At 38.2% G+C, this 25,846-nt stretch overlaps 1 protein-coding gene across 1 annotated transcript in view; it reads right to left on the reverse strand.

Annotated features, from left to right (window-relative positions):
• The window catches only part of RSPO3 (R-spondin 3), a 94,164-nt gene that overhangs the window by 24,222 nt on the left and 44,096 nt on the right, over window positions 1–25,846 (reverse strand). Inside the window, exon 4 of the mRNA XM_061427344.1 lies at window positions 24,996–25,193. Coding sequence (XP_061283328.1) covers window positions 24,996–25,193 — 198 coding nt within the window. The remainder of the gene's footprint in view (window positions 1–24,995; window positions 25,194–25,846) is intronic.

Raw genomic sequence — 25,846 nt, forward strand, 5'->3', positions numbered from 1 at the left:
TGGAGAAACTGAATTCACCGATGATCAAGTGAAAAATAGTAGATCAAAAGCAGCCAAATGTCAGAAATACTAATTTCTTAAAAAGTTCATAACCTCTAATATTTATCTAGCTCTTGTGAGAACCAAAAATTTGCTTCTCCTGAAAATTATCTGATTAATTTTAAGACAAAGTTGTGAAACAAGATGGGTCCTTTCCATCTTATTTTTACATGTATGGTGAATACATTTTCTGCATCAATTTGTGAACAAGGATTCCTATTAAGCAGAAATTCATCTGGAGTATATCATCTGCAAGATCAGCTTGAAGAGAAACGAAAGAATGTAAAAACAGGGAGATTCTTTAAGAATGAAATTATGCCTTCCTCCAAGTGCCCTCACCAGTGTGGTTATAGAGCTTCAGGGAATTTATTCCAATGTTTTCTGAACTCACAGTGTTCGTTGCTTTACTTCTTCCTATCAGAACCTCCTGAGGTCAGAAAGTTTTGCCCTTTTCAGAGACTTTTTTCAGCCAAATGAAGGCTTCTGAGCTAACCAGAAATCAAAATGGGATGCTGCATTATGTCAGAACTGCATGTTTAGTCTGCTTTCTTAGAAATAATCAAGAAAAGTTAGATGTGAAAAGTCACAGATGTTCCTTTCCCAGCAATATTTTCATACTTTTGAAGCATACTATGAAAAAATCTAGTTACAATCTAGAACAATATCTATTTTGTATATCCACATATTTTATTGATTTATATAAGTTAACTAAAGATAAATATCTTTTGGAAATGTCTAAGATTATATAATAATATGATTCTATCATATTTAATATGTAATACAAGGCAATAAATGTTGTTTCATGTTGATGTTGACCCTTAACCCAGCATGTCTTTCTTTGAAAATTCATAGGAAAGAGATATTCTACTATTTATTCTGACTTCTGTGAAGTGTTAGTCACTCAGTCATGTCCGACTCTTTGTGACCCCATGGACTCTAGCCCACCAGGCTCGTCTGTCCATGAAGTTTTCTCGGCAAGAATACTGGAGTGGGTAGTCATTCTCTTCTCCAGGGGATCTTCCTGATCCAGGGATTGAACCTGGGTCTCCTGTATTGTAGACAGATTCTTTACTGTTTGAGCCACTAGGGAAGCCTATTCTGACTTACAGTTGAGCATATTTATAGCATGGAGAATATTTTTAATTTATTAGACTTCCAATCATTTTAGGAAAATCTTTGAAGAGGTACCTAAAAACTAAGTTGCCCAAAATTTAATCATGTTACTTGTCTTTCGTTTTTATTATTATGTGAGAAAACAGGGCTCAATTTTAAGCTGCCTTAAGATATATATTCTGAGTTTAGTAACTAAGCATGTGTATATATCTTAGAGAATCTCAAGGAGTTTTTGTAACATTTAAAGTTGTTGTTCAACCCAAATTCTACAAAAGTCACTACTTGTCGACTTAATGTATAAACTACCGTTTAAAAATATATACAGTGAAATAAAATTAGTTAACATTTCAATATTTGAATTAAAGATAACTATAGACTCTTTCACAGAATGTAAAGTCCTAGAGAAACAGTTAGGTAAATACCTATTAATATTCTATGAATGCCAGATTCATTAAACACTTCATTCTATTTCAGAAATGAGTCAAAGGACTGTAACCCACAGTGTGAGACTAATACTAGTGAAATAAAACTTATTCTATTCAGTCATTGAAAAAAACTCAGCAAACCCCAAGAAACAAAAACAAAACTTTAAGACCACTATTTGGCTGTCTCTCCCTCCTTTCCCTGGACAGCCATTAAATAATTGACTTTTGAGGAAAAACAAACACATTTGTAAAAAGTTTGGCTTCCTGTGAGTCCTTTCTCCCTTTGTCTTTCATCTGTCTTACTCGTTATTAGAAAAAAGAGAGAGAAAGTAGATGCAAATCTTCTTAATTTACATTTTAAAAACTTCTTTTCAGTTCCTGTTTAACCAATTTAGTTGTTCACCCAACTCTGATTATTCATCTTTATAGTTCCTGACTTACTCCTCACACCTTATCAGAAATTCTAATTAATATAGAGTTCAGTACTTGTGATCAGAACTTATTACTGGCGTGGAATATTTGGTGCCAACCATAAACTAATTTCAGATTATGTCTGTATCCACGTCCTCATTTTGACAGGGGACTATCTTCTGCTCGGAGCAAATATACAGGTCCTGCCTGCTGGATGGCCAGCTGGGTTTAAGAAGGAGGCAGGACCTCATGGTTGATAGATACCAGATGAATGTGCCTCTTCTGTACAGCTGAGATATGGAATTGTTGTTGGTGACCATTTGGTACAATCTGGTAGCTTGAAAGGCTGGGAATTCACATTCGTGATAATTTAAGCAGATTTTAGTCTCACTGGCTTATTCCCAAGAATTGGGTAACATGTTATAGCTTTTGATGATTTGTTGGTTATTTGTTATTCTTCTAAATTCCCAAAGAATGAGCAAAATATCCAGTGGGAACACTGACGTGAGCAGCAGACTTAACAGTCAACTTTTGTGAGCCATCAGCCGTGGCATATCACAATAAAAACCCCCAAGGCAGGCCAATTTTGGGGTCAGAACTCTCTCCAGTTAGAGCAAGGCTCTACCATTAAGAAAAGAACAAGTTCAAAAGAAGTCTTGGTTTAAAATGTAAGGTTTGAGAATCTTAGTAGGGTGGAGGGGGGGTGGAAGCAGGTAGTGTTTATTAGAAGTAAAAATTTGCTGTCATGGAGAATCATAGGGATTATCAAGAGTATTGTAATTCAGCAACAAGGAATTCATATCTTGTAACGAGTGCCACCTGAGTTAAATGAAGATAAACTTGAACACTTTTTTGCGTGCTGCATTCCATGGGGTCGCAAAGAGTCAGACACTACTGAGCTACAGAACTGAACTGAAACTTTGACTTTTATTTGAAATTAAATAAATAAATAAACCCTAGAGTAGAATGTTTCTTCTTTTATAACGTATCTTGAGGTTTTTCACTGTCCAAACCCTGGATTATTATAAATTCATCCTAAATTACTTTCTGGTGATTCCTAAGATAAAGTGCTCCCCCCACCACCCCACTTCCTAGATATTAAAACACATTATGTTCTTTTAAAGGCTTATTCCCTCCATGTGTTTGGCCATATTAAGAATAGTCATGAAAAATAGCTGATCTAAAATAAAACAAGTGGGACTTTAGGACTCAAAGAAGCTGATAGTTAGGAGTGAGCATTTAGGTCTATTCACACACAGAAAAAGGAAATAACAAGTTCCCTGACACTGGAGCGTCAATTTCTTTTGTTACAGGCTTGCACTTCAGCTTCTTTTTCTGCTTAGTCATTGCTTTAACTCCCACTCTGAGATTAATTGCATGACCCTTGGAGATGAATGGTCTTCTACTTAATCTTAGCCAATGCAATCTGGACAACCTCAGGGTTGGTGAGGCTCCTCTTGGGTGGTTTTTCATTTGTTTTAAGAACATTAAAGTATCTCATAAATCTATATTTATTATATTGGTGAGTAATCTATTATAATTAAATATGAAATGCTGAAGACAATGTTAAGGTAACATTGGGGTCACAAACACTCTTTTTATGGTGGTTTCATGGCTGCAAAAATACTCTTGAGTTTGCCTTTGTCTTTATGTCTGCATCTGTTTAACATTACGAAGCATCCAACAGCATATCATTTTCAAATGGGCACTTTGTGTTTTAAAATAATAGTGATCTTTTTGATTATAAATACACACTGCTTAACACAAAAAATTTAAGATGAATCTTGGAGGGAATACGGCTAATAATACCCTCATTCAAAATGAAGTGTCTTCACTCACCAGTATTAGAAAATTTGGTAAGCCAGTCTTAATAATACCATATTTACGAATATTCGGGGTTTAATACTAGATCTGTTCCTATTAGTTTTCAGATTGAGACCAGTATGGAGATAAAAGAAATTAAGTAATAAAAAAAAAAATTCAGCTTAAGTATGTGAATTTGGAATCTATGTTCAGAACAAACTATGATAAATATGCTGAAATTGACCTTTGCAATATCATCAGGGAGAAAGAGGATTTGTTATGCAAATTAATACTGAAACAAATGGTTGTTTTAGAAGTGTTTAAATTATCAAAAAATATAAACTTTTCCAGTCTTTTATATCATTTACAAAAAAAAAAAATTCATCTTACAAGGAAGTATTATTTGATAACTGAACCAGCTCTCCTAACCAATTTTCCACTTGACTACAATAGGTCAATCATATGCATTTGAGGAAAGTGTCACAACTGCATATCGTTCAAACATGTTCTGTAATTCACACCAGGAAAGCTATTTCTTTGGATTTTCTGAGTTTTCAGTATTTAGCAGATGCAACCTCTGCCCCACCCTCCACTAACCCCAACAAAACTAAATACCGTGCTTTGGGACTTTCTCTTCAGTAAAAGGACTCAATTTTCTAAGTCAGACAGATGAACAAACCAAAACAAATGGGCATACCCAAAGATAAGAGACACTGTCAATTATAAGGGTAAAACCATGAATCAACAAATAACTCATACTAGGAAAATAAATGCTAGAGGAAAAATGAATTATAGAACATAATGAGAGTGAGGCCATTTCGGTAACCTGGGAAAATTATTACTTTTCGTATTTAAATGTGCTACAAAATCTATTCACTAAAGAGTTTTAAAATTGAATAAAGTTTCATGCAATTGTACCTAAAGTCAGGGATACAAACAAGTTACTCATAATGATTCCCCGGCTAGTTTAATGCGTTAAGATAAAGTTGCCCTGAGCAAGCTTCTTTGTAAATCTAAACACTATTTCTATCAGACATTCTTCCAAATTGGTCTAGGAAAATTTTACTGAGTACTTCAAATGGAACTTTATTGTATGGCTGATAATATATACAAATAGATCATACAATGGACTTGGTTTAAAAAAAATGTAGTTGGTGACTACGTTTCCAGTTCTCTTGACTCCACATGTATTATTTTAATAACTTTTTAGCACATGCATACTTAACTTTTGAGGAGAATGAAGTAAGGCTGCTGCTGCTGCTGCTAAGTCGCTTCAGTCGTGTCCGACTCTGTGCGACCCCATAGATGGCAGCCTACCAGGCTCCCCTGTCCTTGGGATTCTCCAGGCAAGAACACTGGAGTGGGTTGCCATTTCCTTCTCCAATGCATGAAAGTGAAAAGTGAAAGTGAAGTCGCTCAGTCTAGTTACATTCTAATGGTGCCAGAGAATATGGGTGTGTGTGTGTGTGTGTGTGTGCTAAGTTGCATCCAACTCTTTGTGACCCTATGGACTGTAGCCTGCCAGACTCTTCAGTCCATGGGATTCTCCAGGCAAGAGTACTGGAGTGGGTTGCCATTTACTTCTCCAGGGCATCTTCTCCACTCAGGGATCAAACTTGCATCTCCTGCATTGACGGGCAGGCTCTTTACCACTAGCATTACCTGGGAAGCCCTATGGTGGGAGTGAGGTCAACTTGTAAAGCCATGGTCTTCATGTTCCCACAGGACAGCAGCAACAAAATAAAATCCAGCAAAGAAGCAATTTCATAATGTATCTATTACCCTGCTTTTTTAACATCCCATGTTTCTTTTGCTCTCTTCACACCTCTTGTTCTTTTCCTGATGGGAGCATATCCACCATTCAAAAATGATATTAAATGAAGTATTTGTAAAAACACATGTGCGAGGCCAAAATGGCAAGCACCAATTTATTCTTATTTCCATGAGGCCATCCTTGAATTTGAAGATGTCTAATTATGTTTCATGTGCTCTAGAAGGCTTAATAGATCACTAGTAGGTTTTACCACATCTTAATTCTGAAAATCTGTATATAATTGAAAGGAAACATATCCATGTGTTTCTGACTAACTTGCCATTAGGCTTATTTTGTGAGCTCAATTTCATGTCTAAAAAATATTTAAAAGCCTCTTTAAATTGTTAAGCTTTTGCCAAGCGCAAGGTATCACAAACATGCACACCATTAGAAGTGGGCTGGTCTTTGACAGCCCAAACTAAAGTCTGTAAATAGATACCTAATAAAACTACTAGAGGAATTATATGCTCCCATCTTTTTGCAAACAAACAGCTTCCTGCTCTCTCTTTCCCTACCTGGAGGAACATGCTATATATATATATTTATAATGTTAGAAATAAACTCTTCTTCTGTGACAGTCAGTTTCAAAGTTAAGCTACTATATTCTAGGAGGAATTTTACACCATTGCCCTACCCTCAATCTCACGTGCCTTCAGCAGATGTCTAGAGCAATTGAGAGCAGCATGTGATTTTTCCATACAGTCGTGAGTTCCCAAGAACAAACCAAAAGTCATGCCGCATCTGCTTTATTCCTACATGCACATTGTGTTCTCTCTTGGAACTCTATCCTCTTACAGCTTGCTTCAGGCTTGGAAGCCTCCTGGGCTGGGAACTTTGCTCCACGTCTGGCGTATTCACTGATTCACACGACACTTAGGAGACATATATATTTTGTAAACCGAGTTGCAAATCTGAACCTCTGAAATACATTTTTGTTTTTGTGAATTTCATTTTGTCTTGTTATTTTATAGTACTTGGATGAGGTATTATTTTTAATAACCTTTTAAAAACCCCAATGAGGATCTTTATTAGGTTCCATGTTTAAACATAACCCCATGAAAACTGCATGTAAGGCACTTAGAGCCTGAAGGTCACAGACTATTGACAGACAGTGTCTTTGTTTAGACAGTGTGATGCTGCGAACATAACCATTTACTCCATTTGAATACGATGTTAGCAATTTGTGAAAAACGTTTGACTTTAAAACAGCAGTGTGATTTGAGGCAAAAGGCCAATTTGCTCATTAAGTTCAAGTTTGTTCTTTGAACAACAGAATGGTTGTAAAACAGGAAAGATTTAGCAGATTTCATGGTAGAAATAGAAGGTTCTCAATTTTACCAGCAATAAAATGACAATAAGAAATAATAGCTAATGCCAACCACATGTCTGGTGTGTATAATTTTCAAAGGTCGGAAAAATATAAATAAATGGTCATCTTGAACATGTGGCAAAAATGTTGAAAGACATAGCATAGAAAGAAGATTGGATTAACAGACAAAATATCCACATTCTAGTCCTGAATCATCTATTTATTAGCTAACACTCTTAAGGTTGTTATAAACTTTTTTCAGCCTCAGTTACTTGAAATCTCACTGATCTTGGAGTCAGGTCTGAGTTTGAGTTCTATGTCTATTGCTTACTATGTGTGATTTATAGTCACCTACTCACATGCATCTGGTCCCATCACTTCATGGGAAATAGATGGGGAAACAGTGGAAACAGTGTCAGACTTTATTTTTTGGGCTCCAAAATCACTGCAGATGGTGACTGCAGCCATGACATTAAAAGACACTTACTCCTTGGAAGGAAAGTTATGACCAACCTAGATAGCATATTCAAAAGCAGAGACATTACTTTGCCAACAAAGGTCCGTCTAGTCAAGGCTATGGTTTTTCCAGTAGTCATGTATGGATATGAGAGTTGGACTGTGAAGAAAGCTGAGCACTGAAGAATTGATGCTTTTGAACTGTGGTGTTGGAGAAGACTCTTGAAAGTCCCTTGGACTGCAAGGAGATTCAACCAGTCCATTCTAAAGGAGATCAGTCCTGGGTGTTCTTTGGCAGGACTGATGCTAAACCTGAAACTCCAATACTTTGGCTACCTCATGCGAAGAGTTGACTCATTGGAAAAGACTCTGATGCTAGGAGGGATTGGGGGCAGGAGGAGAAGGGGAAGACAGCGGATGAGATGGCTGGATGGCATCACCGACTCGATGGATGTGAGTCTGAGTGAACTCCGGGAGTTGGTGATGGACGGGGGGCCTGGCGTGCTGCGATTCATGGGGTTGCAAAGAGTTGGACACGACTGAGCGACTGAACTGAATTGACTCACTTGCACCCAGGTGGCTCAGTGGGTAAAGAATCTGCCTGCAATGCAGGAGGTTCAGGAGACTCAGTTTCAGTCCCTGGATTGGGAAGATCCCCTGGAGAAGGAAATGCAACCCACTCCACTATTCTTGCCTGAAAAATCCCATGGACAGAGGAGCCTGGTGGGCTACAGTTCAAAGGGTCAAAAAGAGTCAGACACGACTGAGCGACTAAGCACTCAAATGCAAAGTCTCAATTTCCTCATTTTTAAAATGGAGTTGATAGTAGAAATGCAGAGATACCTGAAATAGTTAAAAGAACTACATGAGATAATTATGCAAACTGCCAAGATTTAGACAAATCATATTGTTAAATCACAACCCCATCAGAAAGAATATATGTCAATGGATATGGTTATTGGGTTTGAGTAAAGGATATACAGCAAGGATATACAACCTAACCAAATTATTTTCTAGCTTTCTTGCCTGGAGAATCCATGGACAGAGGAATAGTCCTTAGGATCTCAAAGAGTTGGACACGACTGAAGTGATTTAGCATGCATGCAGGCAAGGATACAACCCAAGCAAATTATTTTCTTTGGCTTTTTGAAAATGGTAATTTGTGGCCCACTATAATTACCCTGCCGCTAAGTACTTCAGTCGTGTCCAACTCTGTGTGACCCCATAGACGGCAGCCCACCGGGCTCCCCTGTCCCTTGGATTCTCCAGGCAAGAACACTGGAGTGGGTTGCCATTGCCTTCTTCAATGCATGAAAGTGAAAAGTGAAAGTGAAGTCACTCAGTCGTGTCCTACTCTTAGTGACCCCATGGACTGCAGGCTAACAGGCTCCTCCATCCATGGGATTTTCCAAGCAAGAGTACTGGAGTGGGGTGCCATTGCCTTCTCCGATGCCTTACTCTGGAAAACCATTATTACTTCTTCATTAATAACTAGAAGTCTCATCTCCATTTTAATCATTTTATCAAGTTCCGAGGCATAATGAAACTAGGAAACTGAACTACCCCACCCTTTAGTGTCCAGCAGTGAGAAAATTCTTCCAGTTGTTGTGCAATTTAGTGGGGCTCCATGGAATATTAAGATTTAAACCAACTCAGAATTTGAATTTTTTAAATAAAAAATCGACTATAAAAGCTAAATATGTTAAACAATCTGGTTTTAGACTGTAATATCAATAATTAAGGATTTACTAATGATTCATAAGCCTCCTTTCCAGAGAAATGTAGGTTTGTGAAAAGGCCTTTTAGTTTAAAGGAACAGAGTTTCATGGCAAATCCAATATCTAATATCATGAATTAAAGACAGTTTTATGTTTCCTATGGAACTTTGGGTTTTTGCAGTTAGAAGATTCTGGATCATGTGTTGGTAGTTTTACTCTTTTCAATATTCCAAATACATATATTCAAGTCCTTTGGGTCTTAAACTAACTTATTTTTTTAAATTTAGTATTGCACACACATTTTTAGTTAAGCAATAAACATCTGTCATCTGCCATTTATTAATATTAATTATAAATGGTCAGTGGCTCATGGGATCCAAGTACAGCAGCTGAGATTTTTCTACATCTGACCTCCTGAGAGTTTATATAAAAAGTGTTCAGAGTAGTTCTCCTAAGCTCCTAGCCAATTTAAAGCTGGTTTGTAACCTAGTGCTTTCAATTCTGCATCTAGCAATTAAAAAAAGGAGAATAAACGACAAAAATCCTGAAAAAAAGCATTGTGCTAGGGGATTAGGTGGAACAAATAACAAGAATATGTCCCGGGACATATAACAAGGGACAAATAACTGGTCATAGGAAACACCCTCTTCCAGCAACACAAGAGAAGACTACACATGGACATCATCAGATGGTCAATACCGAAATCAGACTGATTATATTCTTTGCAGCCGAAGATGGAGAAGCTCTATACAGTCAGCAAAAACAAGACCAGGAGCTGACTGTGGCTCAGATCATGAACTCCTTATTGCCAAATTCAGACTTAAATTGAAGAAAGTAGGCAAAACAACTAGACCATCCAGGTGTGACCTAAATCAATCCCTTATGATTGTTCAGGGGAACTGGCAAATAGATTCAAGGGATTAGATCTGATAGACAGAGTGCCTGAAGAACTATGGACAGAGGTTTGTGACATTGTACAGAAGGCAGGGATAATGACCATCCCCGAGAAACAGAAATGCAAAAAGGCAAAATGGTTGTCTGAGGAGGCCTTACAAATAGCTGTGAAAAGAAGAGAAGTGAAAAGCAGAGGAGAAAAGGAAAAATATACCCATTTGAATGCAGAGTTCCAAAGAATAGCTAGGAGAGATAAGAAAGCCTTCCTCAGTGATCAATGCAAAGAAATAGAGGAAAACAATAGAATGGGAAAGACTAGAAATCTCTTCAAGAAAATTAGAGATACCAAGGGAACATTTCATGCAAAGATGGGCACAATAAAGGACAGAAATGGTATGGACCTAACAGAAGAGAAGCTATTAAGAAGAGATGGCAAGAATACACAGAAGAACTGTACAAAAAAGGTCTTCATGACCCAGATAACCACGACGGTGTGATCACTCACCTAGAGCCAGACATCCTGAAATGTGGTCAAGTGGGCCTTAGGAAGCATCACTATGAACAAAGCTAGTGGAGGTGATGGAATTCCAGTTGAGCTATTTCAAATCCTAAAAGATGATGCTGTGAAAGTCTTGCACTCAATATGCCAGGAAATCTGGAAAACTCGGCAGTGGCCACAGGACTTGAAAAGGTCAGTTTTCATTCCAATCCCAAAGAAAGGCAATGCCAAAGAGTGTTCAAACTGCTGCACAATTGCACTCATCTCACATGCTAGCAAAGTAATGCTCAAAATTCTCCAAGCCAAACTTCAACAGTACATGAACTGTGAATTTTCAGATGTTCAAGCTGGATTTAGAAAAAGCATAGGAACCAGAGATCAAATTGCCAACATCCGCTGGATCATCGAAAAAGCAAGAGAGTTCCAGAAAAACATCTACCTCTGCTTTATTGACTATGCCAAAGCCTTTGACTGTGTGGATCACAACAAACAGGAAAATTCTTCAAGAGATGGGAATACAAGACCAGCTGACCTGCCTCCTGAGAAATATGAATGCAGGTCAAGAAGCAACAGTTAGAACTGTACATGGAACAACAAACAGACTGGTTCCAAATCAGGAAAGGAGTACGTCAAGGCTGTATATTGTTGCTCTGCTTATTTAACTTATATGCAGTGTACATCATGCGAAATGCTAGGCTGGAAGAAGCACAAGCTGGGACCAAGATTGTCCGGAGAAATATCAATAACCTCAGATATGCAGATGACACCACCCTTATGGTAGAAAGTGAACAAGAACTAAAGAGCTTCTTGATGAAAGTGAAAGAGGAGAGTGAAAAAGTTGGTTTAAAACTCTACATTCATAAAACTAAGATTATGGCATCTGGTCCCATCATTTGATAGCAAATAGATAGGGAAACAGTAGAAACAGTGAGAGACTTTCTTTTTGGGCTCCAAAATCACTGCAGATGGTGGCTGCAGCCATGAAATTAAAAGAAACTTGCTCCTTAGAAGAAAATCTATAACCAACCTAGACAGCCCATTAAAAACCAGAGACATTACTTTGTCAACAAAGGTCTGTCTAGTCAAAGCTATGATTTTTCCAGTAGTCATGTATGGATCTAAGAGTTGGACTATAAAGAAAGCTGAGTGCTGAAGAATTGATGCTTTTGCACTGTGGTGTTGGAAAAGACTCTTAAGAGTCCCTTGACTGAAGGAGATCTAACCAGTCCATCCTAAAGGCAATCAGTCCTGAATATTCATTGGAAGGACTGAGGCTGAAGCTGAAGCTCCAATACTTTGGCCACCTGATGGGAAGAACTGACTCATTTGAAAAGACCCTGATGCTGGGAAAGATTGAAGGTGGGAGGAGAAGGGGGTGACAGAGGATGAGATGGTTGGATGGCATCATTGACTTGATGGACATGTGTTTGAGTAAGCTCCAGGAGTTGGTGATGGACAGGGAGCCCTGATGTGCTGCAGTCCATGTGGTCGCAAAGAGTCGGACATGACTGAGCGACTGCACTGATCACCTCTTTAACCTCTGGTGGAAAATGAGTGCATCAGTTCATTAACACTATAGAGATTTTTGTTGTAGTACTAAGAGCAAAGAAGAGGAAAACATTTTGCTATCTATGTGTACTATGATGGTATACTGGTAGTATGCCATTCTGGTATCTATACATGCCATATCAGGTATACACTTACTGACATTAAAAATAATCCTTTTGTGAAAATTAACCAAAGACAATAAAGAAACAGCAAATCCAGAGTTGAACTGAGATGTTTTGGTTGTCAAACTAGTTCAGCACTCTTTACTTAAGTCGGTTGACACTGCGTGTATTAAACTACTTTGACAACTGTGAACGCAAGAAGAAATGATGATTCTATGAGCAGATAATCCTTTGAAAATGGAGGAAACTCTCACGAATGGAAGGAAGGGTGATAAGGCAGGACACAAAGCAAGTGGAGGGACACCAAGGGCATGAAAGATGGGAGGAAGCCAAAGGTCCTAGGGAGAGGAATTAAATAGGAAAACTCCCTTTTCCTACACATTTCAAAGAAAAATTAGAAAAACTGGACAAGTGTGCATCCACCACCAGTTTGTCCAAGAAATACTTTACTCAAGTGCATCTTAACTATTGAAACAAACCAATCTGAAACAAAACAAAATTCGTTTATGAGCTTAGAGTTGGTTGGAAACCAGAGGAGCATAATATCAGAGATTAACAGTTTGTACTTATTACTTTGAGGAATATTTCACTATTTCATATGTCTACAGTCCATAAAAAAATAATTAGCTATCTAATTAGCATTCTCCTATAAATTAGGATAATACTTTTTGTTCACAGGTTGTAATTAATTAGATATATATACATTTCTATGACTCATTTTCAGAATTATCAATTACTCATGTTTTCCAAGTGTGAATTCAGTATACTGATATTTTCTTGCCCAAAATGTGATATTATTTAAAAGAAAAAATTCAGTGAGGTATTTCCTGGTGGTCCAGTTGTTAAGTAGCTGCCTGCCAAGGCAGGGGACATGGGTTCAATCCCTGGTCTGGGAAGATTCCACTTGTTGCTGGGCAACTAAGTCTGTACACCACAATTACTGAGCCTGAACTTTAGAGCCCATGAACTGCAGCTACTGAAGCCCGTGCACTGAGAGCCTGTGCTCTTTAACAAGAAAAGCCACTGCAATGAAAAGCCCACGCATCAAAACTAGGGAGTAACCCCTAGCCTCTGAAACTAGAGAAAGCCTGCCTGCAGCAATGAAGACCCAGGGTAGCCAAAAATAAATAAAAAATTAATTACTTTTAAAAAAGCAATGAAAAATGAGTGCCACCATGTTTCCAGACATTAGTTGTCACATAAGACAAGAGTAAAAGGGATATCTCATTTAAAAACGTACATTTTGCATTGAGATAGAAAACATAATTGGACTCTGTTCACAAACCATTTCCTAAATTTGATCTCTTGCAAAAATTACAAAAGTTGGCTTTTCCAGCAGAAACAACAAATAAACAAAACAAGCTTTTACAAAACATATTTTTCAATTATGGCAGCTTGGGCTCACAAAGGATAGAGTTATGACCGGGTGGTGTATACACAGTATAAACACAAGAGTTCAGTAATTAGGTTTGAGTTAATCTTAAAGTTCCAGTGGCCTGGTGCATAATCAAGCAAAAGGTCATTACCCATACTGGTGGTAAATTTCACACAGAACACTCAGCTGCTAGAAATGGAAATGGACATGTCTTTACTTTAGCCTGCACAAATCAATCCCAGAAACCATTCATATGAATAGTGGATTCTATTTCTATTCATTTGAGAGACCATTTACTTATAAAGAAAGGTTTATAGCAAACCAGAAAAATCAGAAAAAAAAAATCAGTTAAAATATTTGCATTATGCTGGACACGCTTGTCCAGTCTAAAATAGATGAAGTAAAACTTTGATTACACTTTTTTACTTAAACATTTTTTTTCCATAAATAATATTGGATAGGGATTACCCTATAGAAGAGTACAAACTTTTTAATTTGGGGCTTCCCTGGTTGCTCAGATGGTTAAGAATTTGCTTGCAGTGTAAGAGATCTGGGTTCGATCCCTGGGTCAGGAAGATCTCTTGGAGAAGGGAATGGCTACCCACTCCAGTATTCTTGCCTGGAGAATTCCATGGGCAGAGGAGCCTGGAGGGCTACAACACGCTGAGCGACTAATATTTTTGTTTCTTCAGCCTAGCACTCTTATTTCTACATGGAACTGCCACTCAAATGGCCCATGTGTCCCTTGGCTTCAACAGTGGGCGTGTGACTGAGGCAGACCAATCACAGCACTCCATTTCCTCTGCCACAGTGATGGGTTCAAGGGTAGACACATGAGTCAAGCAGGGTCAATTTGCATCTCCCATGTGATTGGATGAATGGATGCTGAAAGAGAGAGCTTACTATCCTTTTGGACTGAGAGCAACCTGGATGTAGACTTAGGGCTTCTCCAGCCAAGCTTTCCCTGTGAGTAGAGACAGACTCCCTGTAGCAGGGGAGAACAATGCCAATAAACAAACACAAACAGAGGCAGGATGAATTGAAATGCCAAGAAGGAGGAAAGAAGATGTATCCAATGATACCGTTTGAGCACTTAGAGCAAGCTGTGTTTTCAGCCAATAGGTTCCTTTTTGCTTAAAATTTGAAATCTGTCATTTTTAAACATCCTAGTGAGTACACAGAGGGTAACAGTGAGCTTGGTGAAAAAGGACTATCACTGAAGGATAAATACTCTGACATACACTGTTTTACTCTTAATAATGACAACATTTGCAAATAATTTTTTAAAGAAACTTAAAAACAGTAAGAAAAGTGATAGAAAACATTTCCGATTTAGGACATGAAGAATGAGGTGCTTTAAGCCAAAGGAAAAACGAATCGAATAGAAAATAAAATGGAAAGTGAAGTACATGTGAAGGAGAGCAGAAACCTAGTAGAATAATGGGTTCTGAAGAATTTATACTCATTTTGCACATGTTACCGATAATAGCCCAAAGGTGCCAGCCACTGCGCTAGAATTTTATGCTTGGGTTTGTCCATTAGTACAAAAGTACACCATAATCTATGTGGGGTCTGCTTTGATAGTAATGTACGAGAATGAAACCATTCAAGTGATCTTTCCGTTTCATGATGCTAAAAATGATAGGGTTTTAACGTAAACAAGTTTGAGAATGTTTCTGTTTCAGTGAGGTCAGGGAATTTCATTGTAACCTGGTTGTATTGGCTTGGCGTTATAACCTTGGTTGTATTGGCCTCTTGGGAGGCGGGTGGATAGAGGTAACTAGTCTTTTCTGTCAGGCCGTTAACAATCTACAAAGTTAGTCTGTAACACTTCTATGAAGTTACCAGAGTAGATAAAAAAAGAGAACAAGATAATAATCTATGGAAAGAATAATTCTTTTGTGCCTTCAAATGTGAGGTGATTTCTTTGCCAAAGAGGTTTCAGCAACACCAGCAGTTTCAAGGAGTGACTGTGTTTGGGAGGTGGGAAGGAGGACAGGAGCATGAAAGGAGGAAGTGTCTTTTTTGCCGGAGAAATGTTTACTTTGTAATTAGCAAAGGACAAGAAAGCCCTTTTGGAAACTATACTTGGGGGTCCAGAATTTAAATTTATGCTGATGCTCCCTGAGGCTCTCTCTAGGGAACCCTCCTCATTGGCAGGGATCTCAGCTGGCTGGAACAGGCTGCACACGAAGCCAAGGTCTCAGGGTCATTTCTCCGAAGAGCCCGTTAACGCAGCTCTGTTCCACAACTACAAGCTGTACCTTTAACCCTACTCAGTCATCTCACAAGCACACATTAGCACATCGACATGGTGGTCAGAGAGAAAAAGATTTGCCTGCAGACCAAATAGAAAAGCAGGCAGAGATCGTTCGTTCTTGCCAGCATAAACAAATGTTTTTATAAATGCAAACGAATGAAACTGCAGCTACTGACAGAACAAATCCCGATGAAAACTGTCCACACAAGTGGATGCTACACGCGAGCTGAGCATTGATGGTCTTTGCTCTGTGGCCCGATATAAACCATGATGGGCTCCCCCAGTGGTTCAGTGGTAAAGAACCCCCTACCTTCCCGTGGAGGAAACGTTAAGAGACATGGGTTCGATCCCTGGGTGGGAAGATCCCCTGCAGGAGGAAATGGCAACCTACTCCAGTATTCTTGCCTGGGGAATCCCATGGGCAGAGGAGCCTGGCGGGCTACAGTCCACGGGGTCGCAAAGAGTAGGACACGCCTGAAGTGATTTAGCACACACACATAAACACACTTAATAGAATAAGAGATTCACGATAGCCGAGACTTCTGTCTTTCCTATCCACTGCTATTGGGTTGGCCAAAACGTTCATTCGGGTTTTTCTTAAGAGTGTGTGGAAAAACCTGAATGAACTTTTTGGCCAACCCCAAAAGTGCTGAAAGTGCCAAGCATAAGCTGGTGCTTTAATAGATATGTGTTGAGTGTATGAGGGTTTCTTGACTGGCCTTTTAAAAAATTGTTATTAATATTCCTACTCTTCCCTTTACAAACTAGAAAGTATAATAGAAATAATTTACACTATCTCCTGTATCAACTGTTGAGTGTGTTTTTACAAAGGAAGAGACATTACCTTAGACAGGAAGACAATGCTGAATAAAAGAGCAGTCACACTCATCTAACTACAAACAAGAGAACGACCTCTGTGGTAGATGGAAAAAAACGGTTACAGTTCTCTACTCATCCCTGTATATACATACCAAATTGCAAAGTAACTCTGGGGACTTCTCCCTGTAAGAGGGGATATCTATTTCTTTAACTCTTGAATCAGGACTGGCCTTGTAACTTGCATAGACTAACAAAACATGGTGGAAATAAAATTGTGCCAGTTCTCAGCACATACTCAACAGGACTGCTTCTCTTCCTCTTAGAACATTATAGAATTCCTGGCCACCTTGAGGATGATAGAAATAGCAGTTTCCTCTGTGCTCAACCAGTCTACCACATTAGGGAACCAGCCAGAATTGCACAGTGGATCCCAGCCCACACTGCCCATCCACATTTATTGTTTTAAGCCTGTATGTTTGGGGGTTATTTCTTATGGAGCAAAAATGAACTGAAACAGTTTCATCCCAACACACAAGATGTAAACAATGGCACGATCACTGCCTGGTTAGAGGCTGAAGAAGGCTTTGTATACTACAGCTACTACTCGAGTCAACATCCTGACCAATGTGCACTATGTCACACATACCAATGGGTTGAAAGCATTAGATATTTATAAAAATCACAAAAAAAGAAATCTCAGAAAATATAGGCATTTGCAAAAATAATTTATTATAAAGAGTTAGTATCAAAACGATTTTAGAATAGAGATGCTGCAGTGTATGTTCCAACACACTGGTGAAGCCTAAAAATGATTCTTCTACCAGCAGAGACTGCACAGATAATAGTGATACTTAAGTATTTCACACTGTGAATCATGTCCATTGTGAATTTTGACCACTATGAATAGCCCTCAAATCTCAGAGAACCTACAAAAATGGAATGGTACAAACTTGGTATTAATTTTAATGAGATAACAACTTGGCTAAATTATAAAAAATAGTATAGTACCTGGGATTGCAAAACATGAAATGAAAGGCATCTTACCTTCTGCAGAACTTTTGCATTAACAGAAGTTTAAGAATATACAATGCAATTGTATTCAACTTTTTCATTAACAGAGATTAAGAATATACAATGCAATTGTGTTCAAAGCAAGAAACCTAATAACTGTCATTTCACTTTTTTTCAAAATCTGTCTAGGTGCTGGATGTGGCCCTTCAGTTCCATTATTACAGAGGGGAGTAAACTGTACATATATAAACGAGCTTAGCACTGTCTTCACCCCACAAACCTGGGCAACAGATAATGCCTGCAAAGGTCCTGCCATTGTAATGTCAACGTCAGAGGAATCAATGAGAGAAACTGGGGCCTATCACAGAGGCAAACTCTTTTAACCATATGGATAATACATTTGGACACATGGCTGTGGAATTGGCAAGTTGATTTGATGCTTCAAAGATTAGGCTGGAATTGGCAGGAAAGAAACAAAGTGGAGTAACCGTTGCGTAACATAGTGAAGGAAAAAATACATAATAAATAAATCAGTGCATAGGCCATGTGTGAACGTGACTGAGATGGACTGGAAGATGAGCCACATTTTTATGGGGTCTTTAGGGATCAGTAACAGTAGCACACTTGTATTAATATTAAAAGCCCCAAATTTGTATTTGGTGATAGCATATACAAACTGTAATCTTTTGGTCAGTAACAATGGTACTCTAAGTCTAGTTTGAGTATTTATAGAATTTAGAGATAAAATTTTGAAGTATTAGGTTAAACTCTAGTGAAAGTGAAAGTCGCACAGTCATGTCTGACTCTCTGCAATCCCATGGACTGCAGCCTGTCTGGTTCCTCTGTCCATGGAATTCTCCAGGCAAGAGTACTGGAGTGGGTTGCCATTTCCTTCTCCAGGGGATTTTCCCCACTGGGAATTGAACCCAGGTCTCCTGCACTGCAGGCAGATTCTTTACCAACTGAGCCACTAGGGAAGCCCATGAAATTGTTAATATTTGACTATTGACAAGCAAAGTAAGAGCTAGTCCCTGGTGGCTTAGACAGTAAAGAATGCAGGAGACCCGGGTTTGATCCCTGGGTCTGGAAGATCCCCTGGAAAAGGGAATGGCAACCCACTCCAGTATTCTTGCCTGGAGAAGCCCATGGACAGAGAAGCCTGGTAGGCTATAGTCCATGGGGTTGCAAAGAGTCAGACATGACTAACACACACACATTTATGTGCAAGAAAATGGCAGTTTCATGTGGTTTAACCGAATAGACAGGAAAGCATTACAAAACAAAGATGACTACAGTCACATAATTAGTCTTGGTGAAGAGAGAGCTATGGGGCTTTACTGGTGGTCCAGTGGTTGGGAATCCTTCTGCCAGTGTAGAGGACACGAGTTTGATCCTTGGGTTGGGAGGATCCCACATACCGTGGGGCACCTGAGCTCGTGCACCACAGTGACTGAGCTGGAGCTCTAGAGCCCACGTGCTACAACCACTGAAGCCTGTGCTCCTAGAGCCTGTTCTCCGCAAGAAGGGAAGCCATCATAACAGGAAGCCAGTGCACTGCAACTAGATGGCAGCCCCCACTCGCCGCAACTAGAGAAAGCCGTGTATAGCAACAAAGACCCAGTGCAGCCAAAAAAATGAGCTAAACATTTACTAAACAAATGACAGCCCTCTCCACTGGGGACATTAGATGAAAAGCTGGGTTTAGCCTTTAAGAGAAAGGCCACACATTTATATGAAGGACCATATCTCAGAGTGAAAGGCATTATATATTTGCAATAGATTACTTTTCTTAGAGGCTTTAAACATAGCTAAATATTTTTGTATGGTACTGGAATATTTTAAATTCAAAGTGAAAGTCGCTCAGTTGTGTTGGACTCTGGACTTGTAGCCCACCAGGCTCCTCTGTCCATGGAATTCTCCAGGCAAGAATACTGGAGTGGGTTGCCATTCCCTTTTCCAGAGGCTCTTCGAAATCCAGGGATTGAACCTGGCTCTTCTGCATTGCAGGCAGATTCTTTATTGTCTGAGCCACCAGGGAAATTGGGTGGCAAAAACTTCCCCTCTGTTCCACCAAATTGTTCTTGTCACCAAAGGTTTGCACCATGCACAGGTTTCCATTGGTGGCAATGAAACCTTGCCTTGGTTGAATGAAACCTTACATTGGTTCTTCACAGAATCTCAACAAAAAACCATTTAGGTAAGGGGCTGACTAGACCCTAAAGAAGGATCACAAAGAGAAACTGTTGAGTTTACACCAGGGTTTCTCCTCTTTGGCATAGTTCAGTTCAGTTCAGTTCAGTTGCTTAGTCGTGTCCAACTTGTGACCTCATGAACCGCAGCACACCAGGCCTCCCTGCCCATCATCAACTCCCGGAGTCCACCCAAACCCATGTCCATTGAGTCGGTGATGCCATCCAACCATCTTATCCTCTGTCATCCCCTTCTCCTCCTGCCCTTAATCTTTCCCAGCATCAGGCTCTTTTCACATGAGTCAGCTCTTTGCATCAGGTGGCCAAAGTATTAGAGTTTCAGCTTCAACATCAGTCCTTCCAATGAACACCCAGGACTGATCTCCTTTAGGATGGACTAAACTGGCAGATAATTTTTGATGTGGGGGGCTGTCTTGTGCATTGTAAACTATTTAGCAGCCTTGCCCCACTAGATGCCTCTAACTGTGACAAGAAGATGTATACGCTGGGGAGCAGACTCACGACTGGCTGTAAACCAGTCTTTAATGCCATCCTTATCTCAGCTCTCTATTTTGTGGAATTTTCTCTGACATGTCAAAGGGCCAGTGTACTGACTGTGTGCAGGGAAAGAGCAGAGAGCGCCCCCACTCCAATGCTTAAACAGGATGAGTGTCTGCAGGCCAGCTGGTCTTCCTCCATGAGGTGAAGGTGGTGAGAGGACATCACCGAAATTCTCTAAGCCAGTTGGCATCCTACAATTTTGAGCTAATGAAGCCTTCTATTTGGATTTTGAAAACGGTTCCAAAAATTTTGGCTAAATGTCTTGTTTTGAATTTGAATGAATTTTTAATATGAATCCTTCCTGTAGAAAACTCAACTCTTCATCACTGGGGTGGTTGTTACAAATATTTTAAGAAGTAAACCAGAGGACAGGGGCACAAACCTGGGAACAAAGTAGATTCACTTTTTATTTCCTTCCTTTTTAAAAAACTAAATTTGCTGTAATTTTAAATATAGTGCTCATGATAAATATAATGCATGTGTATAATACTGGTATTTAAAAACATGATTAATAACAATTTGTAAGTTAACTTACAACACTTTTCTTCTATGTAAAACCTAGTAGAATTTTACAACTGGACTTAATTTTGGGAAGGCACATAAGGTGACCTACAGTACGTTCAAATAATGCAATAATTCCCATGCTTGTTTCTTCCCCGGAAATGTCTGGATATTTTCATTTGTTTATATTTTAATGGATTCCTTTTTCCCTCCTCTGCCAAGAAGGATGCTATTTCTTTCTTTACACCAAGAAAGTAGACCCTGTCCCCATTTTTTCCATGACTCTGTTCTCTCTCCTTTCTATCCCAAGATCGTGTACTACATGTAATTAATTAGGATCTTGTTCATGCAATTCACCAAAGGACAAAATTTCTTTCATTCTTTGTAAATTTGTTCAAAACCCAGTATCTATCGGAAATTCTCTTCAGTTAATTAAAGGAATCTACATATGAATGGTTTTGTGAGGACTTCCCTGGTGGCTCAGACAGTAAAGCGTCTGTCTACGATGCGGGAGACCCAGGTTCGATCCCTGGGTTGGGAAGATCCCTTGGAGAAGGAAATGGCAATCCACTCCAGTACTACTGCCTGGAAAATCCCATGGACAGAGGAGTCTGGTAGGCTACAATCCATGGGGTTGCAAAGAGTCGAACACGACTGAGTGACTTCGTTCACGTTCACATATGAATGGGAAACATTTTGGTGATCTTCCCTTCTTTGCATCTACCTTCCACTCCAAACAAAAAAATCACTCTTTTGCATCAAATGCAAACATATATATACTTCCCTGCTCTGTTTCACTTCCCCTTATCTAAGATGGTTAACCCAATATATCAAAAGAGTTAAAAAGTATAATTTGGAAACCATTAAAAGTGCATTTTCTCCTTGCTTATTTCTATTTCAAATACATTGTTTTAAGGCATATGTGATACTAGTATATGTTATGTTAGCCCTCATAATCTCTTAAAATACATGTTACTTACCTGTGACATTTCAGATATATATAATTCAATTGAGATATACTCAACTAGAAACTACTGCAATAGTAATAACTTCTTATAAAAGTTTATAATTGATGGAGAAGTTAAGAGTGATTAAAATGCTGCATGTCAGGTAAAAGGAAATAATCCTAAATGTGCAAGCAAGTAGTGTATCAGAGAAAAGTTTAGATTTAGGGCTACAGAAAACACATTCATCGTCTTGGATTAATTTATGATAATTATTCTAAGCATGAGAAGAATATCAGTAAGAAAAATGTGTAAATGTGTAAGATTTTGCAACCAACTTTTCATATATATATATGTGAAAATTTCATGTGTATAAATATCCATTTTACAACAAGAGTAATCCACTCTGTTACTAAAATCTAGTTCTTATTATTCAGCTTCTTCTTTGTGTACATTTTGAAAAGTCATTTCTGGATCTTATCATTCTTCCCTGGAGACCTTGCCTTTGGCAATTACAACACAGCAGAAAAAATCCTGAACACATGCTCCATACCTTTTCCAAATAAGAATTATCTACCTCTGTCTATTGTTAACCTCTTAGGCAGGGATGATAGATATAAATTTAAATTCAAGATTTTCAGGCTAAATTTTGTTTTATAAAGCCTTATCTTTTAGCTTACTCATATGGAAATGCTCAGCCATGAACCTAGAAGATGTTATTTTGTAAATCGACAAGGATTTAGGTGCAGCTCAAGTAACAGCTCTTCTAGTGGTAGGATAAATCGTATCTTCATCACTTTATTGTGTTTATATTTATCATTTTATTGTATAGCTCTGAGATATACAATATAAATGAGAAGGCTCTGGGTAGTAGTATGATTTTGATGTGATTTTTGCTAGAGTGGCAAGTTCAGAAGTCATAATTACTTCTCTATTTGGTTTCTTCATATTCAAATAGATATTTATTTGACATTTGAGTTATTATTAAGAGAAGTTAAGAAAATCAATAGATTAGAGAAGTTAAGGAAAGAAGAGAAAAGTGATTTCCTTCCTATCTTAACTTTCTAGATAGGCTACTTGAGAAAATACTTTTGACAGACGTATAAACACATGTGTACCTGTGGCGGATTCATTTTGATATTTGGCAAAACTAATACAATTATGTAAAGTTTAAAAATAAAATAAAATTTAAAAAAAAGAGTGAAAATTAAATAAAAATGGAACTGAATCTTGAATTTAATTATACATGTAATCCACACTTCCTACTCGGTAGTTTATTGATTATCAAATTTGGAAAAGAATAAAGCACCTAAAATTTTCTAGTTGTATAAAGTTCTCATTATAAACATAAAATGTCATTGTATCCTACTTAGAAGGGAAGAAAAAGACCAGAAAGAAACTTTAAGTCAAGCTTATGTTACAGGTTATTATTTTAAACATCTTATGGCATTTATTTTACTTGCTGCTAGTCTAAAACCTAACATTTTTCAATGTTTAAGTCAGTGCTAGCAAAATATATTAGAAGACTACTTTCTCAAATAAAAGAAATAAAATGTAATTAGTATCATAATTTATCTATTGGATGAGATTTTCTTCACTTATATTTTAAAAGTACACTAAATACTGATTAGTAATGTAGAATCTTTGTGGAAAAAATAATATGAACAAAGACCACCTGTGAATCATTAAATTTCAAGAAAATTTAGTAAACATAAGTAAATGTAAGGCTATGGGAGCTTACCAACAAGTAAGAGTGATGAAATATTTGATTTCCAAATCCAACTTTTAAAATCTAAGATGTTTTAAATTAATTGGTAACAAATGTCAGAAAGACCTTTTTCACTAGCCAACTTTCATTCCTTAAACCTAATTTTTAATCAAAACCTCCTATAAATTTACAAAAGTTTGAAATTTCCTTTAGAATAATCCACATACTCAAGAAGTTTGTCACATTAACTACTTGATTACTAATGGCAACGGCAGGCTGTACCCATCCTGATGATCAACTTGGTCTTTTGGTACAGTGAAGACAGTGCAAAGGATGGGTGACCCAAGTTCTTTCTTGTATGAGCAAAGTTAAAGTTTCACAGCACTCTCATCTGTGTTTCCATTGAGTGTTTTCACACACCAAGTCTCCCTTCATATGTGATACTATGATTATCTGCTTAAACTTATCTCAACCCTCCACTGGACTCGGAGTGTAACTTCAGAATAGAGATGGTACCCTATTTAGTTGAGAATCCCAAGTGCTTAGCTCTATGTGTGGTTATAAAGTAAAAATTCAATAAAATGATGAATGAATGAAATAAGCAAAGGAAGTTCAACTATAGAGTCAGCCAAGCTATAGCTTGGCTGCATTAATTTTTTCAATTAATTAATTGAAAGGATCATTTATAGACTCAGATTACTACTAATAGGTACATAGCATATTTGTAGGCAGTGGTACTGGGGATAAGCAAGAAAGATGGAAAAATTATATTTTAAAAGTCAACAGCTGCAAATCTTCTAGATAGATGTTTAATCACCAGAAAGCATCATATTAAATGATACATGAGTTTTCTTTAGCCCTAACAAGACTTCAGAACAAGCCCTTACACAGAGTTATTTAATATTGATTTGGTAGGTTCTATAATCTGATATATGAAGTTAGTGTAATATGAAAAAATATGGGGATAAATTGTCATTAATGCTTGTATTATGCTAATAAAATATACAACTTTTAAAACATGTTTTGCTATAAAAGCTTAACACCTAATTGCACTACTTTGATTTGTAGGAAATGAAAAAAGGAGTAAGTTGGTGGCTGGTATTCACCATTCTCATATGTGTACCAAATGCTGTTAGACTTTGCATTTCTGAGGCTTCCCATGAGTTTGCCAGGTACTAGGAAGATGCGTGATAGGAAAGATAATGGCCCCAAAGGAAGATATAGACATAGATGCATTATAATGCAGCTCCTTCTCCAGGATTCATTTAGCACACTTGTGTGAAAAGTTCTGATACCAAGCTCCATTTTTAAGAATCACCATCTCAAGATTCTGTACTTTACAGCCAACATATTCTTTGGTACACATTTTAGACTTTTTTAGACATGAGTGATCATACTAAATGTTTCCTAAGAAATAGTGAAATTTGCATCAAATCATGTGGATCCAACTGAGCACATATTGTTGGTATGACTGTACCTCGTTCTCCCTTTGGACATTTCTTCCTTTGCACTGTACACTTCCTTGCCTCACTGGTGGGGGGACACAGGTTACCCTTTGCTGATGGATGCTGTATTATTTCTCGGACCCGTGTTTCAGTTCCTCTTTTGAAGCCGCATGTTTTTCCTTTCTTTGTGCATGGACTCCAAGGGCTCCATTCACTGGCCTCACAGTGCACTGAAACAGAACACCAGAAACAGCCTCAGTTCACTCACACACAGTTTCACAATTGTTAAATAAACAAAAAGACTTGCTTCCATCAGTACTTGCCCAAATTCTGAGCAGAAATCCTGCAGGACGAAACTGGGCAAGATGACTTAAGAAATAGGGAAAGGCAGGAATAGAATGTTTTCCCCTTTTTAATCCTTATATTATCAGGTAAACTCACTCTTGCATTGGGCTTACTTTTCACTGTAGATTTTAACTCAGGCATTAATGTAATTACTCATGAGTAACCAATGCTTTATAATTTCTAGAGCACTGCTACAATTTATGTATTTGTTTATGGCTATGCTGGGAAGAATTGATGCTTTTGAACTGTGGTGTTGGAGAAGACTCTTGAGAGTCCCTTGGACTGCAAGGAGATCCAACCAGTCCATCCTGAAGGAGATCAGCCCTGGGATTTCTTTGAAAGGAATGATGCTAAAGCTGAAACTCCAGTACTTTGGCTACCTCATGTGAAGAGTTGACTCATTGGAAAAGACTCTGATGCTGGGAGGGATTGGGGGCAGGAAGAGAAGGGGACGACAGAGGATGAGATGGCTGGATGGCATCACTGACAAGAAGGATGTGAGTCTGGGTGAACTCCGGGAGTTGGTGATGGACAGGGA

Source organism: Bos javanicus, chromosome 9 (assembly GCF_032452875.1).
Source record: "Bos javanicus breed banteng chromosome 9, ARS-OSU_banteng_1.0, whole genome shotgun sequence".
Classification (NCBI taxonomy): domain Eukaryota; kingdom Metazoa; phylum Chordata; class Mammalia; order Artiodactyla; family Bovidae; genus Bos; species Bos javanicus.